Below are 22,089 nucleotides of genomic sequence, written 5' to 3' on the forward strand. Positions count from 1 at the left end.
GCACAATGCGAGGAGACGCCGAGACACTCGCCGCAGCAGGAAGCCTCATCAGCGGTGAGTCCACGGTCTCCGTTCATCACTAACAGCAGAAACACAACAGGTGTTGACTCTGTAGCAGTCTGTCCTCTCGTGATGAGGTGTGTGCTTTTTAAAACCACATTATATTCAACATTACAAGTTGTTATTTGTCTGCCTCAGCTTATTAACGTGGATTCTCATCAAGTCACAACAGATTATTGCCTCTGTAATGTAGCAGATAATGGATTTAATCTTAACCAGTAAAGTGCAATCAGCCCCTACTAGTTTTAGGGACTGTTATGAATGTAGTTCACACAAGCTGTTTAAGGTAGACAAAAAAAATATTATGAATGCCAATCCTTATATGCTGCAAAATAATCCACCGTGTCATGTTTTTGTATGAAAGTGAATCTATTCGATTAAAGCTTTCCATTTATATACAGAACATTTGAAAATGTATAAGAAAACGAGCACTGTATCTGTATTTTTAAACAAATGTTTTCAAACAAATAGTGTTTGGGAACAGAACTAACACGGGATCATTTACATTCCTTCTCATGATAGCCACATTCTTTGTGACTGCACTCACCCACCACATATGCTCAGACATAAGCAGTGAACTTTACACACTAAATCCCGAGGCCACTTTAACATGAGCATCAGTTTCCTGTGAGGATCAGTAAACAGTGCAGGCTGTTATCGAGCTGCAGCTCCCAGCCATGCAGCAGTTCTCTGATAAAGAGACGAGCCGGCCACACAGAGACGAAGCCCCTGCAGAGATTTATGATGTGATGAATTTATCTGCTGGCTTGTACTGTGAGTGATACACTACTAATGAGGTTCACAATTTGGACATGCCATCAGTTTGTTTTCTTTGGTCTGAACCACAGAGGAAGAGTTGACGGAGTTGTGTGTTTGTTTGTTTGGTTTGTGTTGTGGAAATGTCAGACTTTGTCCTGTTTCTCTAGTGTTCGTCTCAGCACACATTGTCAAGCGTCAGTGCAAAGAAAATGAAATGGACACATTCCAGCTGAACTATCTGTACTTCATGTACTTAAAATACTACCCCCCACCCCGTCCTCTGCTCGTTCTTTTGTGACTCTCGTCTCCCCAAAAGCGGGCCCTCGCAGAGACAGGCCCGCATCCAACAACGTGTCCACCAGTGTGACACGTCCAGAAGATCCATGGCGACATCTGCACACTTTCAGATATTGTCCCCATCGTTTAGTGTCACTCGCTCTGTGCTCTCTGCTCCCCTTCCATTCCTCTGAGGTCAGAGATGGTTGAGGGGAAAAAAAGGGCGAATGGCTCGTTTTGATACTTGCAGTGTGTGGAAATAACTCGGGAGACAAACTGTTGCTCACCGAGAAACAACAGTGGACTTCAGGGGAGTCCTGATAATCCCCAAATCTGTCACCACACAGTACGTCATAGTGCCGTACGCGTTTATGCAGACGACACTGTGCTCTTCACTCAGTATTAAGGCACTAGAGAAGTGCTGCTGTTATTTATATACAGTATATGTTCTGTGTACACACACACAACCTATACATACTATATGTGTATAACATCCATTAGGGGTGTAAGGAAATATCCATACACAAAATGATATATTACATTTAAGGTGTGATACTATATTGGTTCTTTTGAAGGACTGTATTGATAATATAAATATTCTTGACTGTGGTTTTTGTGTGGTTTTAAGCCGCTGTCCTTCTACTCTCCCACTACACAAAGAAATGATGATGTTCATGCATATAACAGTGTTATTTTAAGAGTTTAGATATTTTTTTTAGATTTTTAGGTTCTTGCCAGTACAAAGCCTCACAATATACACAATAACACAATCTTTATTTATGCATGTATATTTATGTCTCACCTATAAGTAAAACATATATTTTATATTTTGGACTGTGGTCCTCACAAAGTAAAAAAAGAAGAAAAAAAGATTAATGTTAGTTATGTGGTTTTCAGTTTCAGGTTGATCTAATTAATGACTTTTAAACTTATGTTTTTGGTTAAAATTAGACATCTAATTTCTGTGATACAACCAAAGATACTGCAGTCTTTCAGCATTCAGGACATTCTTTTTCTTCTCTTTTTTATTTGCCTTCTTGTCATTCTTCTACCACTTCACCCTTTGAATCTAATCTTCAAAAAAAGAAGAAAAAAAGAGACAGTGTAGCCACAAACAAAATTCCTGTTTTATTTGTCATTGTGATCGATGGCGATCACGCCAGTGAAGGCTCCGGCTCCAGTGGCCATGACTGGCTCCTCCCCCACCATTTGCTGTCCAGGGGTCAGACCTGGTTCCCATAATGAGCTAGTGAAAGGGTTGATATGTGGGTGGGAGGACGCAGTTAATCCTGAGTAAGCATGATGCATGTCAAACAAGCCAGCTCTGAGATGTACAGGCCAGGGTTGGAGGTTTGGGGGGGGGGGGGGGGGGAGATGTTGTCACCCCTCTTCCTCCTTTAGACCTCAAGTCCTGTTGCTCTTTGCTCGTCCTGGTTAACGGTCTGTCTGTCTGTCTGTGGGGGAGGACGAGGTCCTTGGGCCCCTTAAATCTAACTACTGTCCAATATTAACTGCAGCACAAACACAACTGTGGTAAACAAAAGACAGAGTAAACACACTCCTGAAGCTCAGTGGGCAAACATGGACAGACACACACACACACGCACACACACACACACATAGAAAAAAATATTATATATATATATTATATATAATATATAAGTAATTAATATCGCTTAATTCTGCCAAAACGTATACTCTTTGTATACTAGTGGTAAGTTTTTGAAAAATTGTGCTTCCCAACCTCAGTTGAGAAATATCTTCAATCTTTTCTTTGTTATGCGTCCGCAATCTTTGCTAATAGTTACGCTAACAGGACCAAGTGTCACTGGTGGGTACGTAATAAAGAAAAGAATGAAGATATTTCTCGACTCAGGGGAAACACACAATTTTTCCAAAATACTACCCCTATTCTAGTAATACAAAGCTAAATGCAAATTGGTGAAGTATTCCTTTAAAATGCAGTATTTAGCCCATGCAACAAAGGTTTTTTTTTAAAAACAATTTTAAAACAATTTGTGTCCAGCTGCTACCTTCTGTATTTCATAAATGCGCCCACTGGCCGCTGTGTTAGGTTAAGAGGACACCAAATACAGTTGCAGGAGTGGCACCTGGTGTGTGATCAGAGTTGAACTTCAGTTTGTCTTTATTGTAAGTGGATATATTTGAGGTTGTTGTTGCCATCTCAAACCAGTCTGACCATTCTCCTCTGACATCATTTTCTCTTTTTCGGACCATTCTCTGTAATCTCTGGAGATGATTGTGTGTGAAAATCCCAGTGCGGTCTTCTGTAAAAACTCAGTCCAGTCACACCAACAACCGCTCATAGTCACTTCAATCACATTTGTTCTTCATTCTGATGCTCAGTCTTAACCATGACTACATGACTACATGCACTGGGTTGTTGCCAAGTGATTGGCTGATAAAATCATTGTGTTAGCAAGCAGTTAAACTGTTGTACCTGATATAGTGGCCAGTGGGTGTATATTCAATATACCAAGCACACATACAGAGATAAGACCTCCATCCATCCATCCATTCACGCTGTCATGAAACCCCAGCCAGGTCCAGCTGTTTGGACCACAGTTCCGTGTCTGTTCTTCCTGGGTGTCCCCTCAGTCGCTCTCCCTGGGGGGGGGAGCGGCAGCTAAGACCTCCTCCAGCACATCATCATCATCATCATCATCATTGTCCTTCACAGACCCAAAGCCTCAGCTGCACTTTTCCTCTCTGCTTTTTTTTAAAAATAGGCTGAGATATCAGCTTGGACAGCTAAGAGACCTGGATGCACCTTGGGGATTGAGGAATGTCTTTGCAATTCCCAGATCCTTCATATCTGTTTGAGTCCATTTGAGTACATTTTTTTTTTTCTTGTTTGTGCGTGTGTGTGTGTGTGTGTGTGTATGTGTGTGAAGATAGATCTACTATTAACTGAAGACGGGAGCTTCTGTCCAGATGAGAGAGTGGACGGAGTTGGAGATGAGCTTTTCAGCAGGGGGGTTTCTCTCTGCCTCGGATGGTTACTGCTCCACCGAGCAGCTCCAGTACTACGGTGAGTTCACACTTGTGATTCTTGTGCTCCATCTTTCTTCTTACTTTCACTTCTTTCTCTCTTCATCTCTGTCTGCTAGTTTGTTTTGTCTTGCTGCTCCAAACTGTGCTCTGACATCATTAGAGAAGACTAATATGATTTTATCAGTTTATGTAAAACACTTTCAGTGTTATTGGTCATTAATTGCACTGGTTTTACTGACAGGTAAAGGTTCAAGGTTCTTAGTTATGTCCATATTTTCCTCACTTACATCACACATTCAGTGATTTCTCCAATAGAACAATGTAAAATAATTTCCATCATAAAATAATCAACTGTGACATAAGGTACATATTTACTGCAGCCACAGGTACTCTTTTTTCTCTTTCTTTCTTTCTTTCTTTCTTTCTTTCTTTCTTTCTTTCTTTGGGTGGCATTATTTTGTACACTTTTTGTTTATATGCTTTCTGAAACTGTCATTTATCTTTTCTTTGTCTGTTGTTGTCTTGTTATTATTTTATTTTTTTGTTGCATGTTAAGTAACAAATCTAATAAATCAGGAAATTAAAAGGCTTTTCATGGAATCGGCATCCATATAATTTTGATTACCGGAGACCCAGGTGGCTGTTTTTGTTCATTTATAATTGCAAAATATTTTACAAGATGAAAAACTATAATTTTGACTTTATTTAATCTGTTAAAGCAAATAAAATGGTCAAGTATGACCATCAGAATCTGAGATCCTGGTCTTTTTTCCCCACATTTTTGGCAGAAATGTGTTGAATTATCCCAATGCTGAACTTTTAGTATGACAATTTCAAATAACAAATTCTGCCTCTTCTTTTCAAATGAGAGCTGAATTCAAAATTCACTACTTCCTTGTTTGCTTGTTTCATTGCACACGCTCAGTTTTGCTGCTGCATGTCCTCGTCTCACTTGCTCTCGTGGTTGATGAATGAACTCTGAAAGAGCTTATTTATGACATAGAGGAAATAGTTGTTGAGGACAAGGAAGTTTATCATCGCAGGATATATTGATACTAAATGTATATCATCAACAAATGTCCCCTCTTGTGTCCCCTCTGGCTCTGAGGAGGACAGTGGTTGTGAGGTGGCGTTACGGGGGGTAGTCGGTCCCTTGCGTGCGTGGGATAGAGGAGTGTTTAGACAGCATCCACATGGTTTACAAACACTACAAAACCACAGTTCTGTCACACGCCGAAACAGCAGGGACCCGGCCCCGCCCCCCTCATCCCAAACCATCGCTGTCACACTACTCTGCTAAAGACAGGAAACATCTGGAGAGGAAAACAGAGGGAGGAGACACAAGCAAAGGTTAATGAGCGAACTTTAAACTGATGGTGCTGGTGGCACATGGGCGTAAATGTGTCAGTCCATCCACTGCCTGTCGTAGCAGCTTCACGATGAGATAAGATAAGATTTACTGTAACAGCAGCAAAGACAGTCAAAAGAGAAGGTAGTAAATAATATATATAATAATATAATATATATTGAGATAATGAAAAATAGAATAGTATATGCAGTAATCAGAATATTTACAGCACGAGCTTAGTGTTTACAGTGTCAACATTGTAATACATCATGCAGATACATCATCCTTCATCGAAGCCTCGCAAAAGCCGTTACACATGAGTAAATAAAGAAGTAAATTGTGACACACACAGACTTTAAACAACAAATCTGAGCTTGACACATGTTTATGGTTAACACTTCATTTTGTCTGTCCAGGACAGAACAGAACAAAAGAACAAAGCAGATAATCTGTGTATTTCATCCTCCATCTTTGTTTGTTTGTTTGTTTGTTTGTTTGTTTGTTCTTTTACCTCTGTAATTATGGACATTCTCCAGTATTATCATATATTATGGCAGGGGTCACCAACCGTTTTGAGACCGAGCGATACCTGAAGGGTAGAGAATAATATGGATGGCTACCATATTAATATTTTATGCAATTTACCATTTAAATGATGAATATTATGCATTCAATTGCTGACACATTAATTCCAGTGCTTACTCCTAATGATTATCACAGTTTTAAGTTCAGTGATTATTAAAGCATGCAAATTAAAGCTTAGATCCAGGTAGATCAGAGTGTAGTTCACTCGGAAACTTACAGAAAAACTTGAATCAAGGTGAAATACATGGTGGTAGGATTTCTCTCTCTTTTGTTTGGTCAGTTGTGACACGTCCAAGAAAAATGTATTTTCTTTTCATTTATCTCTATCATCACTAAAGAGTAGCGACACATAACTCTACTACACAAATGCAGCATCCATAATTATCTCTGTGCGCAAGAATACAGAATAGCCCAAACCAATCCCAAACACCTTTGCATGGTGTTACTTTATGCAGCCTGGGCCTTGTGTGTGGTTTAACAGGAAAACTGTATCATTAACAGGTGTTGAGTTCTGTGGACACATCACACCAAATCACTCGAGTACCTCTTTAACAAAGAGACACAGGTGTTTGGCTTCCATATTAACATTAAAACTGTTGTGGATAACTTTAATTTTAATTTGAACAAATGTCCAACGATTGTCACAAGTTCACACAACGCTGATTAAACCTTCCAGCCCCTTGCGGCGTGTTTATATTTTGTGACTCCTGGCAATATTCATGCACTACACACAGGAAGTGATTAGTTTCAAGTCAAGACAGACGCTGGCAGCAACAGCAACGTTGTGCAAGTAAAGCACGACAGATACAAACAGAGAAGAAGATTCAGAAGCAAATTCTACTGCTCAAAGAAAAAAACTCCTCCTAACTCCACCTCTGCGCTGCTGGTGTATACACACAAACGCTCCCTCAGTCAGGTCTGATATTTATTGCATGACAGAGGCTGTATTCAGATGATGGACACATTATACAATATGACTGATTAATAAAGTTACACTCTGCAACTTAAAATAACGTACATTTTAACATAGATTATGCTCATATTTAAAGTCGATGTTAGGGTCTCAGAATGTTTTACACTTTAAACCTTTTCATCTCTTTCCAAGTCCTTCGACTCCAGAGCTGATCCCACAGCAGAACCAGTTGTTCTGGTCCAGCTGTACAGTGGTCACATGTTTTCTCAACACTGAACAACCAGCACAGACTGAATGAATGAAGGGCCAAAAAAATAACATGATGGAAAAAAAAAAAAAATCCTCAATGGTACAGGGAGTTTTCAGCTGCATCCTGTTTCAGCTGTCCCAACAAGTTCACAAGGTCTCACTCTAAAGTCTGGGCTTTTTATTGTTTCCCCTAAGAGTCATTAATGCAGTGAAGTCACACGAATCAAATCACAACACATTCCTGTGATGCTGTTTGACGTTCAACAGCATCAACAACAAACTTTTCATGCTTGAAATGTCAACGTACATTTGAATCACACTGATGCAATCTGTCTCGTTCTGATGCTGTTTCTCTAGTGGAGTTCACATGTTGAAATGGTTTGACATTTCAATGGTTTGTAATACAATACCTCATCCATCACAATTGTTATACATCTTTGTAGAAAACACAGTGTGTAACCTTTAGCAACATTTAGTGGTGAAGTCTACCGCAGAGGTGCAAAGTAATGCGTTACATTGACTCATGTTACTGTAATTTTGTGCACTTGTACTTTTTAAAGTCATTTTTAAATTTTGTCATTTTAATTTTACTTAAGTATGTTTATTTGGAAGTAGTGAACTGATTTAAATCACATCTGCTACTGAGTAACAGGTGAATGAAGAAGACAGGTGAATGATGAGGACAGGTGAATGAAGAGGACAGGTGAATATTGAGGACAGGTTAATGATGACAACAGGTGAATGAAGAGGACAGGAGAATGATGAGGACAGGTGAATGAAGAGGACAGGTGAACGATGACAACAGGTGAATGATGAGGACAGGTGAATGAAGAGGACAGGTGTATGATGAGGTGAATGATGATGACAGGTGTATGATGAGGTGAATGTTGAGGACAGGTGTGTGATGAGGACAGGTGAATGATGAGGACAGGTGTATGATGAGGACAGGTGAATGATAAGGACAGATGTATGATGAGGACAAGGTGAAGGATGAGGACAGGTGTATGATGAGGACAGGTGAATGATGAGGACAGGTGAACGATGAGGACAAGGTGAATGATGAGGACAGGTGAATGATAAGGACAGGTGTATGATGAGGACAGGTGAATGATGAGGACAAGGTGAATGATGAGGACAGGTGTATGATGAGGATAGGTGAATGATGAGGACAGGTGAACGATGAGGACAAGGTGAATGATGAGGACAAGGTGAATGATGAGGACAAGGTGAATGATGAGGACAGGTGAATTGGCGTTAATTAAGGTCCCTCCCTGAGTGACCTTTGATCCATTTTGACTGCTACATTATGTGCTTACATATTTTATTTTGTCAGTGCTTTAATTTGTAAAAACAATTATGTGAGATTTGTGTCCCCTTGTCCTTTTTTCACGACACAAGAAAGAACCCCAACCTTGTTAGTAAACTAACTAAGTAACTTAACTTTTTATTACATTTATTACACAGCAGGCTACTTTTTAACTTTAACTTGAGTACATTTTTAGACCAGTACTTTTACTTGTACTTAAGTAAACTGTTGGATGGATGGATGGTTAAATAGAGCTGGAGCCAATCCCAGGCTGACCCAGGGTGAACATAAGGTGACATAATAGTGCATCATGGGACATTGTTGAGAGCTGGCCAGCTAACAATTTATGTATTTCATATTTAATTCTGAATCTCAATCCTTTTCCATTTCAGACATGCTGGCTGACCCACTGGGCTTCCCCCTGCAGGACCCTGACCTCCAGCTGCTCCCTTACAGCCAACAACAATACAGCTCAGCCAACTTGCCCTTCTCCCTCTACAGCTCTCCAGCCTCCACTACCTCCTCACCGTCTTCCTCCTCGCAGTTCTGCCAACCCTCGTACCACTACAACTCTCATTACCTGGAAGCCCCCTGTGATCCCAGTCCAGACCCCTACTGCGGGGGTCTGGTTCAGGGGCTCGGAGCAGTTGGACTTCCTCTGGGCCGGAGGTCACGGGTTGGATCAGGAGGGAAGAGCAGAGGTCAGGACGAGCTGTGTGTGGTGTGTGGAGATAAAGCATCAGGGTATCACTACAATGCTCTCACCTGTGAGGGATGTAAAGGTATTTGTACCTCGTTGTCTTTGTTTTCCTTTTTTTTTATTCATTTACGTTTAGTCGAAAGCTCCGGCTCCAGTCCTTGTGGACACACGCAGGTGCAGCATTCATAGTGAGGACCCTCATAAACATAATGCATTCCCTAGCCCCTTAACTGAACCTTAATCCTAACCCTAAAACCAGGTCTTAACCCCCAAAAAGCCCTTTAAAAAAGTGAGAACCAGTCGAAATGTCCTCACTTTTCCAAAATGTCCTCACTCTAGGTTTATTCGATTTTTGGGCCTCAAAAATAAAGCCACAAGAACACACACAATTTTTTTCTATATCTTAGTGAGGACATATTATTGACATAATAAATACCCTAGCCCCTTACCCTAACCTTAACTCTTACCCTAAACCCAATTCTAACCCTAAAACCAGGATTTAACCCTGAAAAAGCCCTTTAAAGTTGTAGGGCCCAGACAAAAAAGTTTTTTGGGACCTCACAAAGATATAAATACAAGTACACGCACACGGTTTATCAAGTGTGTAATTTGCCTCGTGTTCTACTATTGGAGCACATATTTTCATTGTTGGACAACCGTGTTTCTGAGAAACTAAAATTGTGATCGTGGTTAAAATACGATCGTGCAGTCCTGCTGGGTTAAAGGTAGGTATCCTGGGTTTTTGTAGCTGTTGTGCTTCTGCCTTGCTTCCATTTGTGTGCAGCGCAGGAATGTCACGAGAGACATGGAAACAAAACACTGCTATATTGTTAGAGGGAGAGTCACACAGATAGAATCATGTGGAGCTGATAGGCTTAATCAGGACTGTGCAAACATGGTCTGACACTGTTTTGAATGTAACAGGCATTTGTTCATATATGTAAAAGTTATACACACCTCACCTGCTCCTTCTTTCCTCCGTCACTGCAGGTTTCTTCAGGCGAAGTGTCACTAAAAACGCTGTGTATCACTGTAAGAGCGGTGGAGCCTGTGAGATGGACATGTACATGAGGAGGAAGTGCCAGGACTGTCGGCTGAGAAAATGTAGAGCTGTGGGAATGCTGGCAGAGTGTAAGGGATACTTAGTCACCTTAAGTGTTTCACTTAACACGATCAAAGGATTGGTGGCTGTAATCAATGCTCTCTAAAACAATGTGCATTTGACATGTGTGTGTGTGTGTCTGTAAATGTTCATGTCAGGCCTGCTGACGGAGGTGCAGTGTCAGTCCAAGCGACTGAGGAAAGGAGGTAAAGGCAGAGGACAGGACGAGGAGGAGAACACAGACAGCAGGAAGGTCAGCTCCACCAGCAGACTACCTGGACAGGTGCTGTGGAATGAGTCTGTGATTGGTTGGTTTATTGGTTATTTGGGTGACTTTGTTTCTGGTAAACATCAGCATGTTAGTGTATCTGTAGGTTACTTTTGAATGTTGGTTTAAAAGATGTTGAATTTAAATATTTAAATGAGTGCTGTCAGTTTAACGTGTTATTAACGGCGTCAATTTTTTTTTGCGTGAGATTAACGTTCCTTTTGGCCTAGGCAAACTTTGTAGTTTTTTCCACATGCTGTTGCAACAACTAGTAACATTAGAAAAATTACAACACCACACCAGATCTAGCTAGACCGGAAACAAAACAACAGGCACGTTGCGAGCCGGCCAGAGAGTAGTAGGCTAACGTTACGTTTTGAGTGGATGGTGAGCACCGTGCGCTTCTCAGATATGGACCATAAATAAACTTTATCGTTGTACTCTGTATGTTGTGTGATTTAAGTACAGTTCTTTCTTCCATTCAGACACATCAATCAATGGCTTTATTCATACCTTAAAGGATACAGAGCATTACATGGTGACCAGCACCTTGTAATTCTTGATTGGTAGGGGTTACATTCTCTGTCTTTTCAGCATGAACAGTAGAGGAAACCAGGTGCATGTATAGTGAATTTGGTCAATATCACTCCCTGCAATAAATACATATAGGGTGCAGTCACTTTTCGTCAGGGCAGAGAATGTTATGCAGAATGTACAGTTCTATATATACTGCATTATTGTATTCATAATTATACTCTTAAAAGTACAAGTTATTAAATGTAATGAAGTAAATGTAACTAGCTATTAGCCACCTCTGATAGCACTTACTGATTTCTCATTATGTGTTATATGATTTCTATCTAATATGACTTTCTACATTGTTTTCTGCATTTCTTTCCTAATCTTTATAAAAATCTTTATGAAATTGTATCGGTATTGAAATATAACTTTATTTAAAGATCAAAGCGGTGTAAAATCACATTGCAACGACGATAACAACAACAATAAAAGTGGCAAGGTAAAGCATCTGCCCTTTACCCTTTACCCATCAATTGTTGACAACTAGCCTACATTATGAAAACATCAGGTTACTTTTTTTTTTTTAATCTGCGCCGTTCTTTTTCCTCTTTTAGCCTCTTCAATTGGGCTACAGGACATTTCTATTGCACAGTAAAAGAAACATTTCTCTCGGTGCTGCGCCTGCCAGCTGATCTATATCTTATATCTACGAGTAGACCTACGCTCACTTCCTCTGAACTGATGTGCGTTCCCATCGGCAAGCAGTCTCTTTTCGGCACTACACTTTACTCACAGCACTGCAGGGTGATACACAGCCTCTCTTATTATTGTGCGGCTCTCACAATAAGAGGAATAACTCAAAATATGCAGGGTGACAGAGATGTTGTCTCAATAATAAAAAAAAACATTTGCACAAAGCAAGCCGATCCACTTTTCTATGTAGATAAGAGCATTAAAAAGAGAAATAATAATGCGACAAAAAGAACCAAGGGACATTTAGAATAGATAAAAAAGACATTAATGTGATTAATCGCGATTAAATATTTTAATCGTTTGACAGGACTAATTTAGATGAAAGAAACTGCAATAAGCGTTCTACTTTGTCGAATCTGACTGTGTGTGTGTGTGTGTGTGTGTTCTATCTTGATCAGGCTTTGACTGTCAGTTTAACCCAAGAACAGAAGTACATTGTGGACAGGATGGTGGAGGCTCATCGACTGTATAGAGCACAGAACAACAGCCACATTAGAGTGAGTCACAGTGAGGAAGGAAACACACTTTATCACACAACAAGAACCCACATCACATTCATATTTTTGACTTCTTGTGTGTTTGTGGGCAGATGTTTGAGCGGCCAGACACAGAGGAAGTGGATGGACTGTGTGATGTTGTGTCACCTCCCCTGGACAGACTGCTGCTGTTTGCCAGGACAGTGCCAGGTATGGTGGACGGGACATACCCCCTGAAATCTATTATATCTGTTTTATAATATACTGTGTTCGCTCAGGAAAATGGAGGCTCTAATAATGTAGGGATGATCAAATAGGAGTTATAAGCTTGAATATAATTTATGGAACAGTTTAACCAAGTCATGTTGTCACTTTATTTATACCTGTAGTTAGATTTATTTCACTTTCAAGATAGTGGTGTCCTTTGACTAACATCTGACAGCACATACATGACTACTGTTGTGAAACATGAAATAAAGACAAATAAATAACAACAAGTTTTAAATAGCAAGAAATAGACTGCACTGTGTTTTCTCTCTGTTGTGGTGTGTGATTTTGTATGTATTTTAAGAATGTTTTTAAATGCCTTGGTGTGGATCTATCTATCTATCTATCTATCCATCCATCTATCTATCTGAAGTGAGTGAGATAAAAGAGCTCCATGCTCCACTAATTAAGACCCAAGAAGATACATAAACTTTTTTGTCACACATTGGACGACATGTTATACTATGACTTTTTTTGTCACATTTTGGACGACATACTATACTATGACTTTTTTGTCAAAATTTGGACGACATACTATACTATGACTTTTTTTTTATCAAATTTTGGACGACATACTATACTATGACTGCTTTGTCAGATTTTGGAAGACATATTATACTATGACTTTTTTTTGTCAAATTTTGGACGACACTATACTATGACTTTTTTGTCAAAATTTGGACAACATACTATACTATGACTTTTTTGTCACATTTTGGACGACACTATACTATGACTTTTTTGTCAAAATTTGGACAACATACTATACTATGACTTTTTTGTCAAATTTTGAACGACATACTAAAGTATGACTTTTTTGTCACATTTTGGACGACACTATACTATGACTTTTTTGTCAAAATCTGGACAACATACTATACTATGACTTTTTTGTCAAATTTTGAACGACATACTAAAGTATGACTTTTTTGTCAAAATTTGGACAACATACTATACTATGACTTTTTTGTCAAATTTTGAACGACATACTAAAGTATGGGGCCACACGGTGGTGTAGTGGTTAGCACTCTCGCCTTGCAGCGAGAAGACCCGGGTTCGAGCCCCGGTTGGAACAAGGGCCTTTCTGCATGGAGTTTGCATGTTCTCCCCGTGTGTGCGTGGGTTCTCTCCGGGTTCTCCGGCTTCCTCCCACAGTCCAAAAACATGCAATGTGGGGATAGGTAAATTGGACACTCCAAATTGACCATAGGAGTGAGTGTGAGAGTGAATGGTTGTTTGTCTCTATCTGTGTGTAGCCCTGCGATGGACTGGCGAACTGTCCAGGGTGTACCCCGCCTATCGCCCGATGTAGCTGAGATTGGCACAGAACCCCCCGCGACCCTCTGGCAGAGGATAAAGCGGTAGATGATGACTGACTGACTGACTGATACTAAAGTATGACTTTTTTGTCAAAATTTGGACGACATACTATACTATGACTTTTTTGTCAGATTTTGAACGACATACTATACTATGACTTTTTTGTCAGATTTTGGACGACATTCTATACCAGGGGTCACCAACCTTTTTGAGACCGAGAGCTACCTGAAGGGTAGAGAATAATATGGAGGGCTACCATATTAACATTTTATGCAATTTACCATTTAAATGATGAATATTATGCATTTAATTGCATACACATTAAATCCAGTGCTTACTCCTAATGATTATCACAGTTTTTATAAACAATATCAGGACATTTTACTCAGTGATCATTTGGATACATGCAAGTGAGGTGAAGTGAAATGAGCTCACGGGCACCTCGCTGGCTGCTCGCGGGCTACCAAGTGCCCGCGGGCACCACGTTGGTGACCACTGTTCTATACTATGACTTCTTTGTCAGATTTTGGAAGACATACTATACTATGACTTTCTTTTGTCAAATTTTGGACGACATACTATACTATGACTTTTTTGTCAGATTTTGAACGACATACTATACTATGACTTCTTTGTCAGATTTTGGAAGACATACTATACTATGACTTTTTTATGTCAAATTTTGGACGACATACTATACTATGACTTTTTTGTCAGATTTTGAACGACATACTATACTATGACTTTTTTGTCAGATTTTGGACGACATTCTATACTATGACTTCTTTGTCAGATTTTGGACGACATACTATACTATGACTTTCTTTTGTCAAATTTTGGACGACATACTATACTATGACTTTTTTGTCAGATTTTGAACGACATACTATACTATGACTTCTTTGTCAGATTTTGGAAGACATACTATACTATGACTTTTTTGTCAGATTTTGAACGACATACTATACTATGACTTTTTTTTGTCAAATTTTGGACGACATACTATACTATGACTTTTTTGTCAGATTATGACATCATACTATACTATGACTTTTTTTTGTCAAATTTTGGACGACATACTATACTATGACTTTTTTGTCACATTTTGGACGACATACTATACTATGACTTTTTTGTCCAAATTTGGACAACATACTATACTATGACTTTTTTTTGTCAAATTTTGGACGACATTCTATACTATGACTTCTTTGTCAGATTTTGGAAGACATACTATACTATGACTTTTTTGTCAAAATTTGGACGACATACTATACTATGACTTTTTTGTCAGATTTTGAACGACATGCTATACTATGACTTTTTTTTGTCAAATTTTGGACAACATACTATACTATGACTTCTTTGTCAGATTTTGGACAACATACTATACTATGACTTTTTTGTCAAAATTTGGATGACATACTATACTATGACTTTTTTTGTCACATTTTGGACAACATACTATACTATGACTTTTTTGTCAAAATTTGGATGACATACTATACTATGACTTTTTTGTCAAATTTTGGACGACATACTATACCATGACTTCTTTGTCAGATTTTGGAAGACATATTATACTATGACTTTTTTTTGTCAAATTTTGGACAACATACTATACTGTGCTTTTTTTCACATTTTGGACGACATGTTATACTATGACTTTTTTGTCAAAATTTGGACGACATACTTTACTATTACTTTTTTGTCAAAATTTGGACGACATACTAAACTATGCCATTTTTTTCACATTTTGGACGACAAAAAAGGGAATTAAAACAAGCAGAGGACATGAATAAAAATGAATCACAACAGCCAGAAAACACAAAAAAGGATGAAGGGACGTCATCATATAAAGGCAAGACTGTAACATCTGTTTCAATTTGCGTTATGAAAGAGTTTCACTGAATGAAACGACACATTCAATTAAAATAAGTAACACTTTGCAACATATTAAAACTACAGTACTGTAAGTCCAGTGCAGTAGCATCTGTTGTCATGGCGATTGTGTCCGTCGTCGTTCATTTAAAGGCAGTGAGCTGTGATGTGTTTTTGTTTTTATCACAGGGTTTGACATCCTCGATTTTTCAGACCAAATGTCTCTTCTGTCCGTCTCGTCGCTGGAGGTCATGTTTCTCCTCTCGGCTCAGCAGTTCTCCACTCACCCAACAAGCCCGTGTCCAGGTCAACAAAACAAACACCCTGACAGCACAATGAACACACATCATATTTCAGAAAAATGTAGACAAATGTCTTATATAGTTGAATCTTTCTTTACATCATCAGCCCTGCAGGTTTTCAGTCCATCAACACACAACTGGTTGAGAAATGTAGCATCAAAGGAAAACATCCACAGTCAAACGATGGGAAATTCAGGTGAACAGAGGAATACATTTTTTTTTATAGCTGTTATGACATTTTCTTCTTCTGCTTAAATGTACTGCATTCACAATAAAATCAACTGTTTACCATTTGCTTGCATGGACAGGAAGTACTGAGGATCTCTTAGGGCCAGTGCTCAACTTCTTCCACAGCATGAAGACGCTGCGGGTGACAGAGGCCGAGTACGGCCTGCTCACCGCCACAGCTCTGCTCTGCTCAGGTCAGTCAACACTGTGTGTGTGAACTAATCTAATCAGCTGTTCAGTCAGTCAATACTTTACTGAACAGTTTAATAAACAGTGTTAACGGTGACTCTTCCCTGAATGATTCACTCAGTGTGAGTTTGACTGTAGATTTTTAGCAAACGGTTCACTTTTACATTTTTCTGCACAGTAGCTGTCTGGTGAGTTAGTGTGTACCAGGTATGACTAATGTTGTGGGGACCAAAACCTGTTTACACAGTCACATTATGGGGACTTGTCCTCCTTGTGGGGACAAAAAGCAAGTCCCCATAACGTAAATTACTACATTTTAAGGTGAAGATATGTTTCATGGTTAGGTTGAGGTTAGGGTTAGGATTAGGATTAGGCCAGTAGTAATTGTGGTTAAGGTTAGAGTAAGTCTCCAAGAAATGAATGTAAGTCAATGCAATGTCCCCTCAAGTCATGAATGTCGAACATGTGTGTGTGTGTGTGTGTGTGTGTGTGTGTTGTCTGTGTCGCCTGCTGAGTCATGACGTAAAATGTGTCGGTGTGTGTGTGCAGCGCAGGAATGTCGTCAGGTGACACGAAAACAAAGCAGTGCTATACTGAGAAACACAGAGTGAGTTGTGTGGAGATGATAATTGTGTGAACTTATTTGACTGAAGAGCAAACACGTGGCGTGTTAGAAAAGTTACGCACTACAGATTTAAATCAGTGTTGGAGACAACTCTCACGTGTGTCCCACAGACCGAGCGTCCCTACACGTTGCCAGCTGTGTTGAGAAAATGCAGGAGCTGATCCTGGACCTGCTGTCCCGAGTGTGTGGGGCCCAGGCTGGAGCTGCACGAGGGGGACCACAGCGGTTTGGTTCCCTGCTGGGAAGACTGACGGAGCTCCGGACCCTGCGTCATAATTATTTCCTCCTGACAAGACAGCAGCCTGGACCTTGATGGAGAGAAACGTCAACCTCTGTTTTCTCTGAGGAGTTTCCTGTCTTTGCTTTAGGACTAAAATGCTCACATGAGCTGAGAAAATGTGATATTTTGTAAATGTTTTTAGGAGTTTTAATCACATATTGATGAGCTGTTGGGAAAAACAGACCCAGATCATCCACCACTTTCTCAATTTTAGCCTCTGAATGTGCTGATGGTCTCCAGTGGTTTGTATGAGCAAAGCATTGTTTATAGAATTTTTTTTTAAATATATAACTGTTATTTTAGTTAAAATGTTATGCTTAAAGTACTTTTTATTATGTCGAGTACTGTTAAAAATGCAGACTGATCTAACTCAACCTTTTATAACTGAAAAACAAAAAACAAAAGTGCAACAAAGTATGACAAATATTTTTAATACAGCATTTATTTCCCAAAATGAGGAAATGCCAGTTGGACAAAATATTTGGTAAGCAGATAAAATATGCAGGTCATACAAGCTTATAAAGGTGTATTTATCCACTTGATAAAAATGGGGCTCCATAATAAATAAAATCTTCTGGGGGGGTCATCAGTGAAAGATGGCAAATAATTCTGAGTTATTTCATTAAACAACATCCAACCAAACATGAATTCATCTGTTGAAATTTTGCTTGTTTCTTTTCCTAAAACCTCACTCCGTTTTTTTAAAAATAAATTTAATTCTCCACTTTAACCAATATAGCTTTATTTCTATAGTTCTGTCATCCATAAATAAATTATTTCTCTCTGTATCAAAAAGAGAATTCAAATATAAAGAACAGTTCATTGTGTTGTATCTCTGAATCCACACACACACACACACATACGCACGCACACACACACACACTCACACACAAACACATAACACAGTGAAATTATATCAGAGATAATCTAAATACACTGCAGCAAGTCAGGAATTATTTTATCTCCACAAATATACACAGCCTCGCTTCGCCCTTGAGGGCTGATTGAAGTACGCATTTTTATAAAAACAGCAACATTAAATTAAGTTGGGTTTGATAATACACACACACATATGTACACAAACTGTGCCTTTATAATATACAAGTGTCTTTGTAAAAGGTTAAAATGTAAAAAGCTACTGTATAAAAGATGGCAGTGATCCATTCATTTGTCTTCTGTGGTTCATATAAATATGTCAAATCTCGTTTCTGACAATTTGATTCCTTGGCAGTAGCATTATACAAAATAGACGACACAGTCTTGACGTGTCCAGGTGGCGAAACGCGATACCCCGACACGCTGCTGAACATGGATTAACGCTTTCTAAAACCCAGTGACGGGACCTGAACATAACTTCATTCACATGTGCAGCTCCACATTTTCAGCAACCACTGCTCTCTGTGTGTGTGTCACACACTAGTGGTTTGGTAATGAACTACAGTCCAGGACTCTGTGTTGCCATGGTAACCACTTCAGACCACAGTGTGAATACAAATTCAACTTGCAGTAGGACTCTGCTTTAGAACCAAAGTGAAATGCATGGTGGCCAGCAGTGTGCGGCACACTGGGGCTCACTGTCGCCCTCTACAGGTAGTTGGAGGCGACAAAGCCTTGGCTGTGGCAGACTCGGCTCTGGTGGATCATAGCGCGGTCGTACGCCACCTGGACAGACTTGCGGATGCTGGACTTGCGTCCCTCCATCATGCGCAGCTTGTCCGCTGTGTCGTCAACACCCAGAGGCGTCACCTTTTCACGAGGGAGCCACTGCCTACAACGGCAAAGACACACGCAGATGTAGAACATGAGATGGTGATCATGACGGTCTGGTAACAAGCAGAACTACAGTATATAAGTTACATTTAATTTACGAAAAAAGAAGTCCTTTTTGTTTAAATTACTTAGCTCTATAGCTTATTTTGTCTTATTTAGAGCAGCTGTTTGATGCAGTAGTTAAAATGAGCTGTGCCGTCTTAAAGGTCCAATGTGTGATATTAAGGAGGGTTTGTTTCCGTAGCCTTAGAATATGGTTTTATATGCACTTTAGACAATGGGCCGCCATTTTGCACAGCCATGTTTCTACAGCAGCCAGAATGTTCATTTTCTTAAAGCAGAAGATTATTATACAAACAAAGACGACTGACATCCTTCTGGTATGTGAAGGCCACTGTAGTTCCCTGATGTGCTTGAGAAAAGCAGGGTTGAGTGGAGAATTCCTCTGAATCAGTAGTCTCACTAATAGAGGTCACCAGCTCTTACATACTAGACCTTTAATTGAATCTACTCCATGTTAGTGAGTCTGATGCTCTGATTTAAAAAAAGCATTGAATCACAGCTAAACAAAGCAAATGTCAGACTCACCATGTTCGCTTGTTGTCAAAGAAAAGCACCAGGTAGAGCCTTCCGTCGGTCTCCTCTTGTCTCTGCTCCCCCAGATGGAGGACGTCTTTGGGTGGGACAGGGATGGGAACCCCATTGTGCAGCAGTCCGTCCTCTGGCATCTCTGGGTCGATGATCTGGTACAAACAGAATCAGCATAAGAAGGACTTCAAGTGTGAACCTAAAAAGGCCTGTGCTGCATGCTGCGTGAATTCTACACTTACACAGATCTACCAAACAGTCATCACTGAAAAGACTCATTATTTTGTTTGGTTCAATATTTTTTAGTGAAATGCTGCCGACTGAGAAAGCTACACCACCTGCCGACAACCCATAAAAGCTGGAGCTTCACCGATACAGGATAAGATGAAGGACTTACCAGAGCAGGATAGGAGGGATATCCTCGACATTTGGCCCAAACCAGATCTAGAGGCTCCAGTTCTGTCTCATCCTCTGATGTTTGGCTGCCGTTCCCTGCAAAACAGCAGCAAACACAAACAGTCATTGGAACGAACCCTAAACTACCACGAAGGCATGTGAAAATACGGTTAAAATAAGTGTTTTGATTGGAAGTGCGGACATTCACGAACTTCATGCTAATTTGGCTAATTTCTCTGAAATATATAAATAAAAACATAATGAGAGAACAAACCAGTGTAATCCAAGTCTCCATTGACTATATCCATGAAGGGAACTTTGGAAAGAGCTGGTTTCCCGAGGCTTCGTTTGGGTGGTGAGCTGCTGTAACGCGACACATTGTATTGTTAGTATATCATATATTATGTGCTAAACATCCACAAGCAATGCTCACATTATGTCTTACATTTCTTTGTGGAGGACAGGGCAAGGACTGTAGTCAGAGTCAGACCCACCATCTTTGTGCTTGTCGAAGCCGTTGGTAAGACCTGAAAACAGATGAGAGAAATCTCAGAACAGATGCTGCGAAAGAAAAAAAACCCACCACCAGGAGCAAGAGAAGACGGAAAAGAGGACATAATGAAAACAGCAAATCAACTCAAGGACTGTAGAGAATTAGAATTGGGAAAACAGTTTTTTTTCCCCCTTTTTAAACAAAATAAAGAGAGAGACTTGATTTGAAAAGTGTAATTCTTGTTGAAACAGCTCATCTGGAGTGATAAATATGCACTAAAGAAGCATTACATGACATAAAGCTGCTCACCTCTTTCCAGTGTATGATTTGGCGTCTTCTCTAGCTCACCGTCTGAGCACATGTCTCGACTGGGGGTCCACTGTTCATTGAGGGTGGGGGGTCCGGGGCTTTTCTGTGGGGTCTTGGAAGGAGTGGACAAAGGAGTGGAGCATGGGGTGCTGGCTGTGGAGTTGGGTGCTGAAGGCGTGTTGCTTGTACTGTCGTCCGTCAGCCCCTTCCCATTCAATAAACTACTGTCTCTGTCTCTGTCTCTGAACAGCTTTGCCCCATTTTTCGCCTTCTTGAATAACACTGAGGTTCTTCGTCCGACTCCCCCAACAGTGGGTCGTGGGGGGACACCGGGCTCTGGCAGACCGTTAGCCACTGCCTGCCCTTCACTGTGCAAAATGGGAGGCGTTGACACCGACTGCTTCTGTGTTTTAGTGCAAATATTGTTCTCTGTGGCGCTGTCTGAGAGGTCACTGTCCATCTTTAGTCGCTTGCAGGGCCAGCTGGGGGACTGGGGCTCCCCTACGATTGGCCGCAGGGTGGGAGGTTCCAGTGGTGTGTCCCCCCGTCGTGGAGGAGGAGCTGGCCCTGTAGGTTCCAGTGTTGGTGGCGAAGTGGATTTGAGGTCCTCTAAAAGACGAGGAGAACATTTCATTTTAATGCAGTGCTCATTTGAAATGGATGTCCACTATTATGTAGCGTGATGTGGTGGTGTAGTATTCACACTGGAAAATGGTGTCACTTCATAATGATTTACATCTCAGTCTAACAGTGTAACCACAGTTGAAAACGGAGTTGAGGTATTCTGGAGACATGGTGGACCTCGTCAAGACAAGTGAATAAATAAGTTTGCGCTCACAACTGGACACCAGCAACATGGTAACATGGCATCATTTCATGACTTAACTGACACAAATCACAGGTGTTCTGCTGCCCTCCTCTACAGTGGCAAGAAACTGTTTGTGGCCTGCAGTAAGTGGGATGATATGGCATGACTGTACGTGGCCGATGGAGAGTGGTGAGTCCATGAGTGATGTACTGAAGAGGTGCAGACATAGAGTGCACTGGGAGAGAGGAGTTGTGAGGCAGCCATGGCTAACGAGACTCTGTGGGCCCCTACTTACTAGACTGGA

The 22,089-nt window shown here is 40.3% G+C and overlaps 2 protein-coding genes across 5 annotated transcripts in view; one reads left to right on the forward strand and one right to left on the reverse strand.

Annotated features, from left to right (window-relative positions):
* On the forward strand, positions 1 to 17,852 carry nr1h5 (nuclear receptor subfamily 1, group H, member 5). Of its 4 annotated transcripts, none has more exons than XM_058642702.1 (11): positions 1 to 54; positions 4,015 to 4,147; positions 8,904 to 9,293; positions 10,202 to 10,342; positions 10,472 to 10,596; positions 12,252 to 12,350; positions 12,443 to 12,539; positions 15,987 to 16,103; positions 16,206 to 16,295; positions 16,408 to 16,521; positions 17,252 to 17,852. In XM_058642702.1, the coding sequence occupies exons 2-11, from the start codon at positions 4,051 to 4,053 to the stop codon at positions 17,452 to 17,454; spliced, it is 1,473 nt and encodes a 490-aa protein (XP_058498685.1). In that variant the 5' UTR covers positions 1 to 54; positions 4,015 to 4,050; the 3' UTR covers positions 17,455 to 17,852. The 4 variants fall into 4 exon arrangements, with proteins under 4 accessions (XP_058498685.1, XP_058498686.1, XP_058498687.1 ...); XM_058642703.1 differs by having other exon boundaries at positions 2 to 54; positions 4,011 to 4,147; XM_058642704.1 differs by lacking the exon at positions 1 to 54 and having other exon boundaries at positions 2,960 to 4,147; positions 10,472 to 10,566.
* brpf3b (bromodomain and PHD finger containing, 3b) overlaps positions 17,837 to 22,089 on the reverse strand; it is an 11,463-nt gene continuing 7,210 nt past the window's right edge. The window contains exons 8-13 of the mRNA XM_058642700.1: positions 20,978 to 21,586; positions 20,621 to 20,702; positions 20,450 to 20,538; positions 20,177 to 20,271; positions 19,780 to 19,934; positions 17,837 to 19,189 (exon numbers count right to left, since the gene is read on the reverse strand). Coding sequence (XP_058498683.1) covers positions 19,006 to 19,189; positions 19,780 to 19,934; positions 20,177 to 20,271; positions 20,450 to 20,538; positions 20,621 to 20,702; positions 20,978 to 21,586 — 1,214 coding nt within the window. The 3' untranslated portion in view covers positions 17,837 to 19,005. The remainder of the gene's footprint in view (positions 19,190 to 19,779; positions 19,935 to 20,176; positions 20,272 to 20,449; positions 20,539 to 20,620; positions 20,703 to 20,977; positions 21,587 to 22,089) is intronic.

The sequence above is a fragment of the Solea solea genome, chromosome 11 (genome assembly GCF_958295425.1).
Source record: "Solea solea chromosome 11, fSolSol10.1, whole genome shotgun sequence".
Taxonomy (NCBI): domain Eukaryota; kingdom Metazoa; phylum Chordata; class Actinopteri; order Pleuronectiformes; family Soleidae; genus Solea; species Solea solea.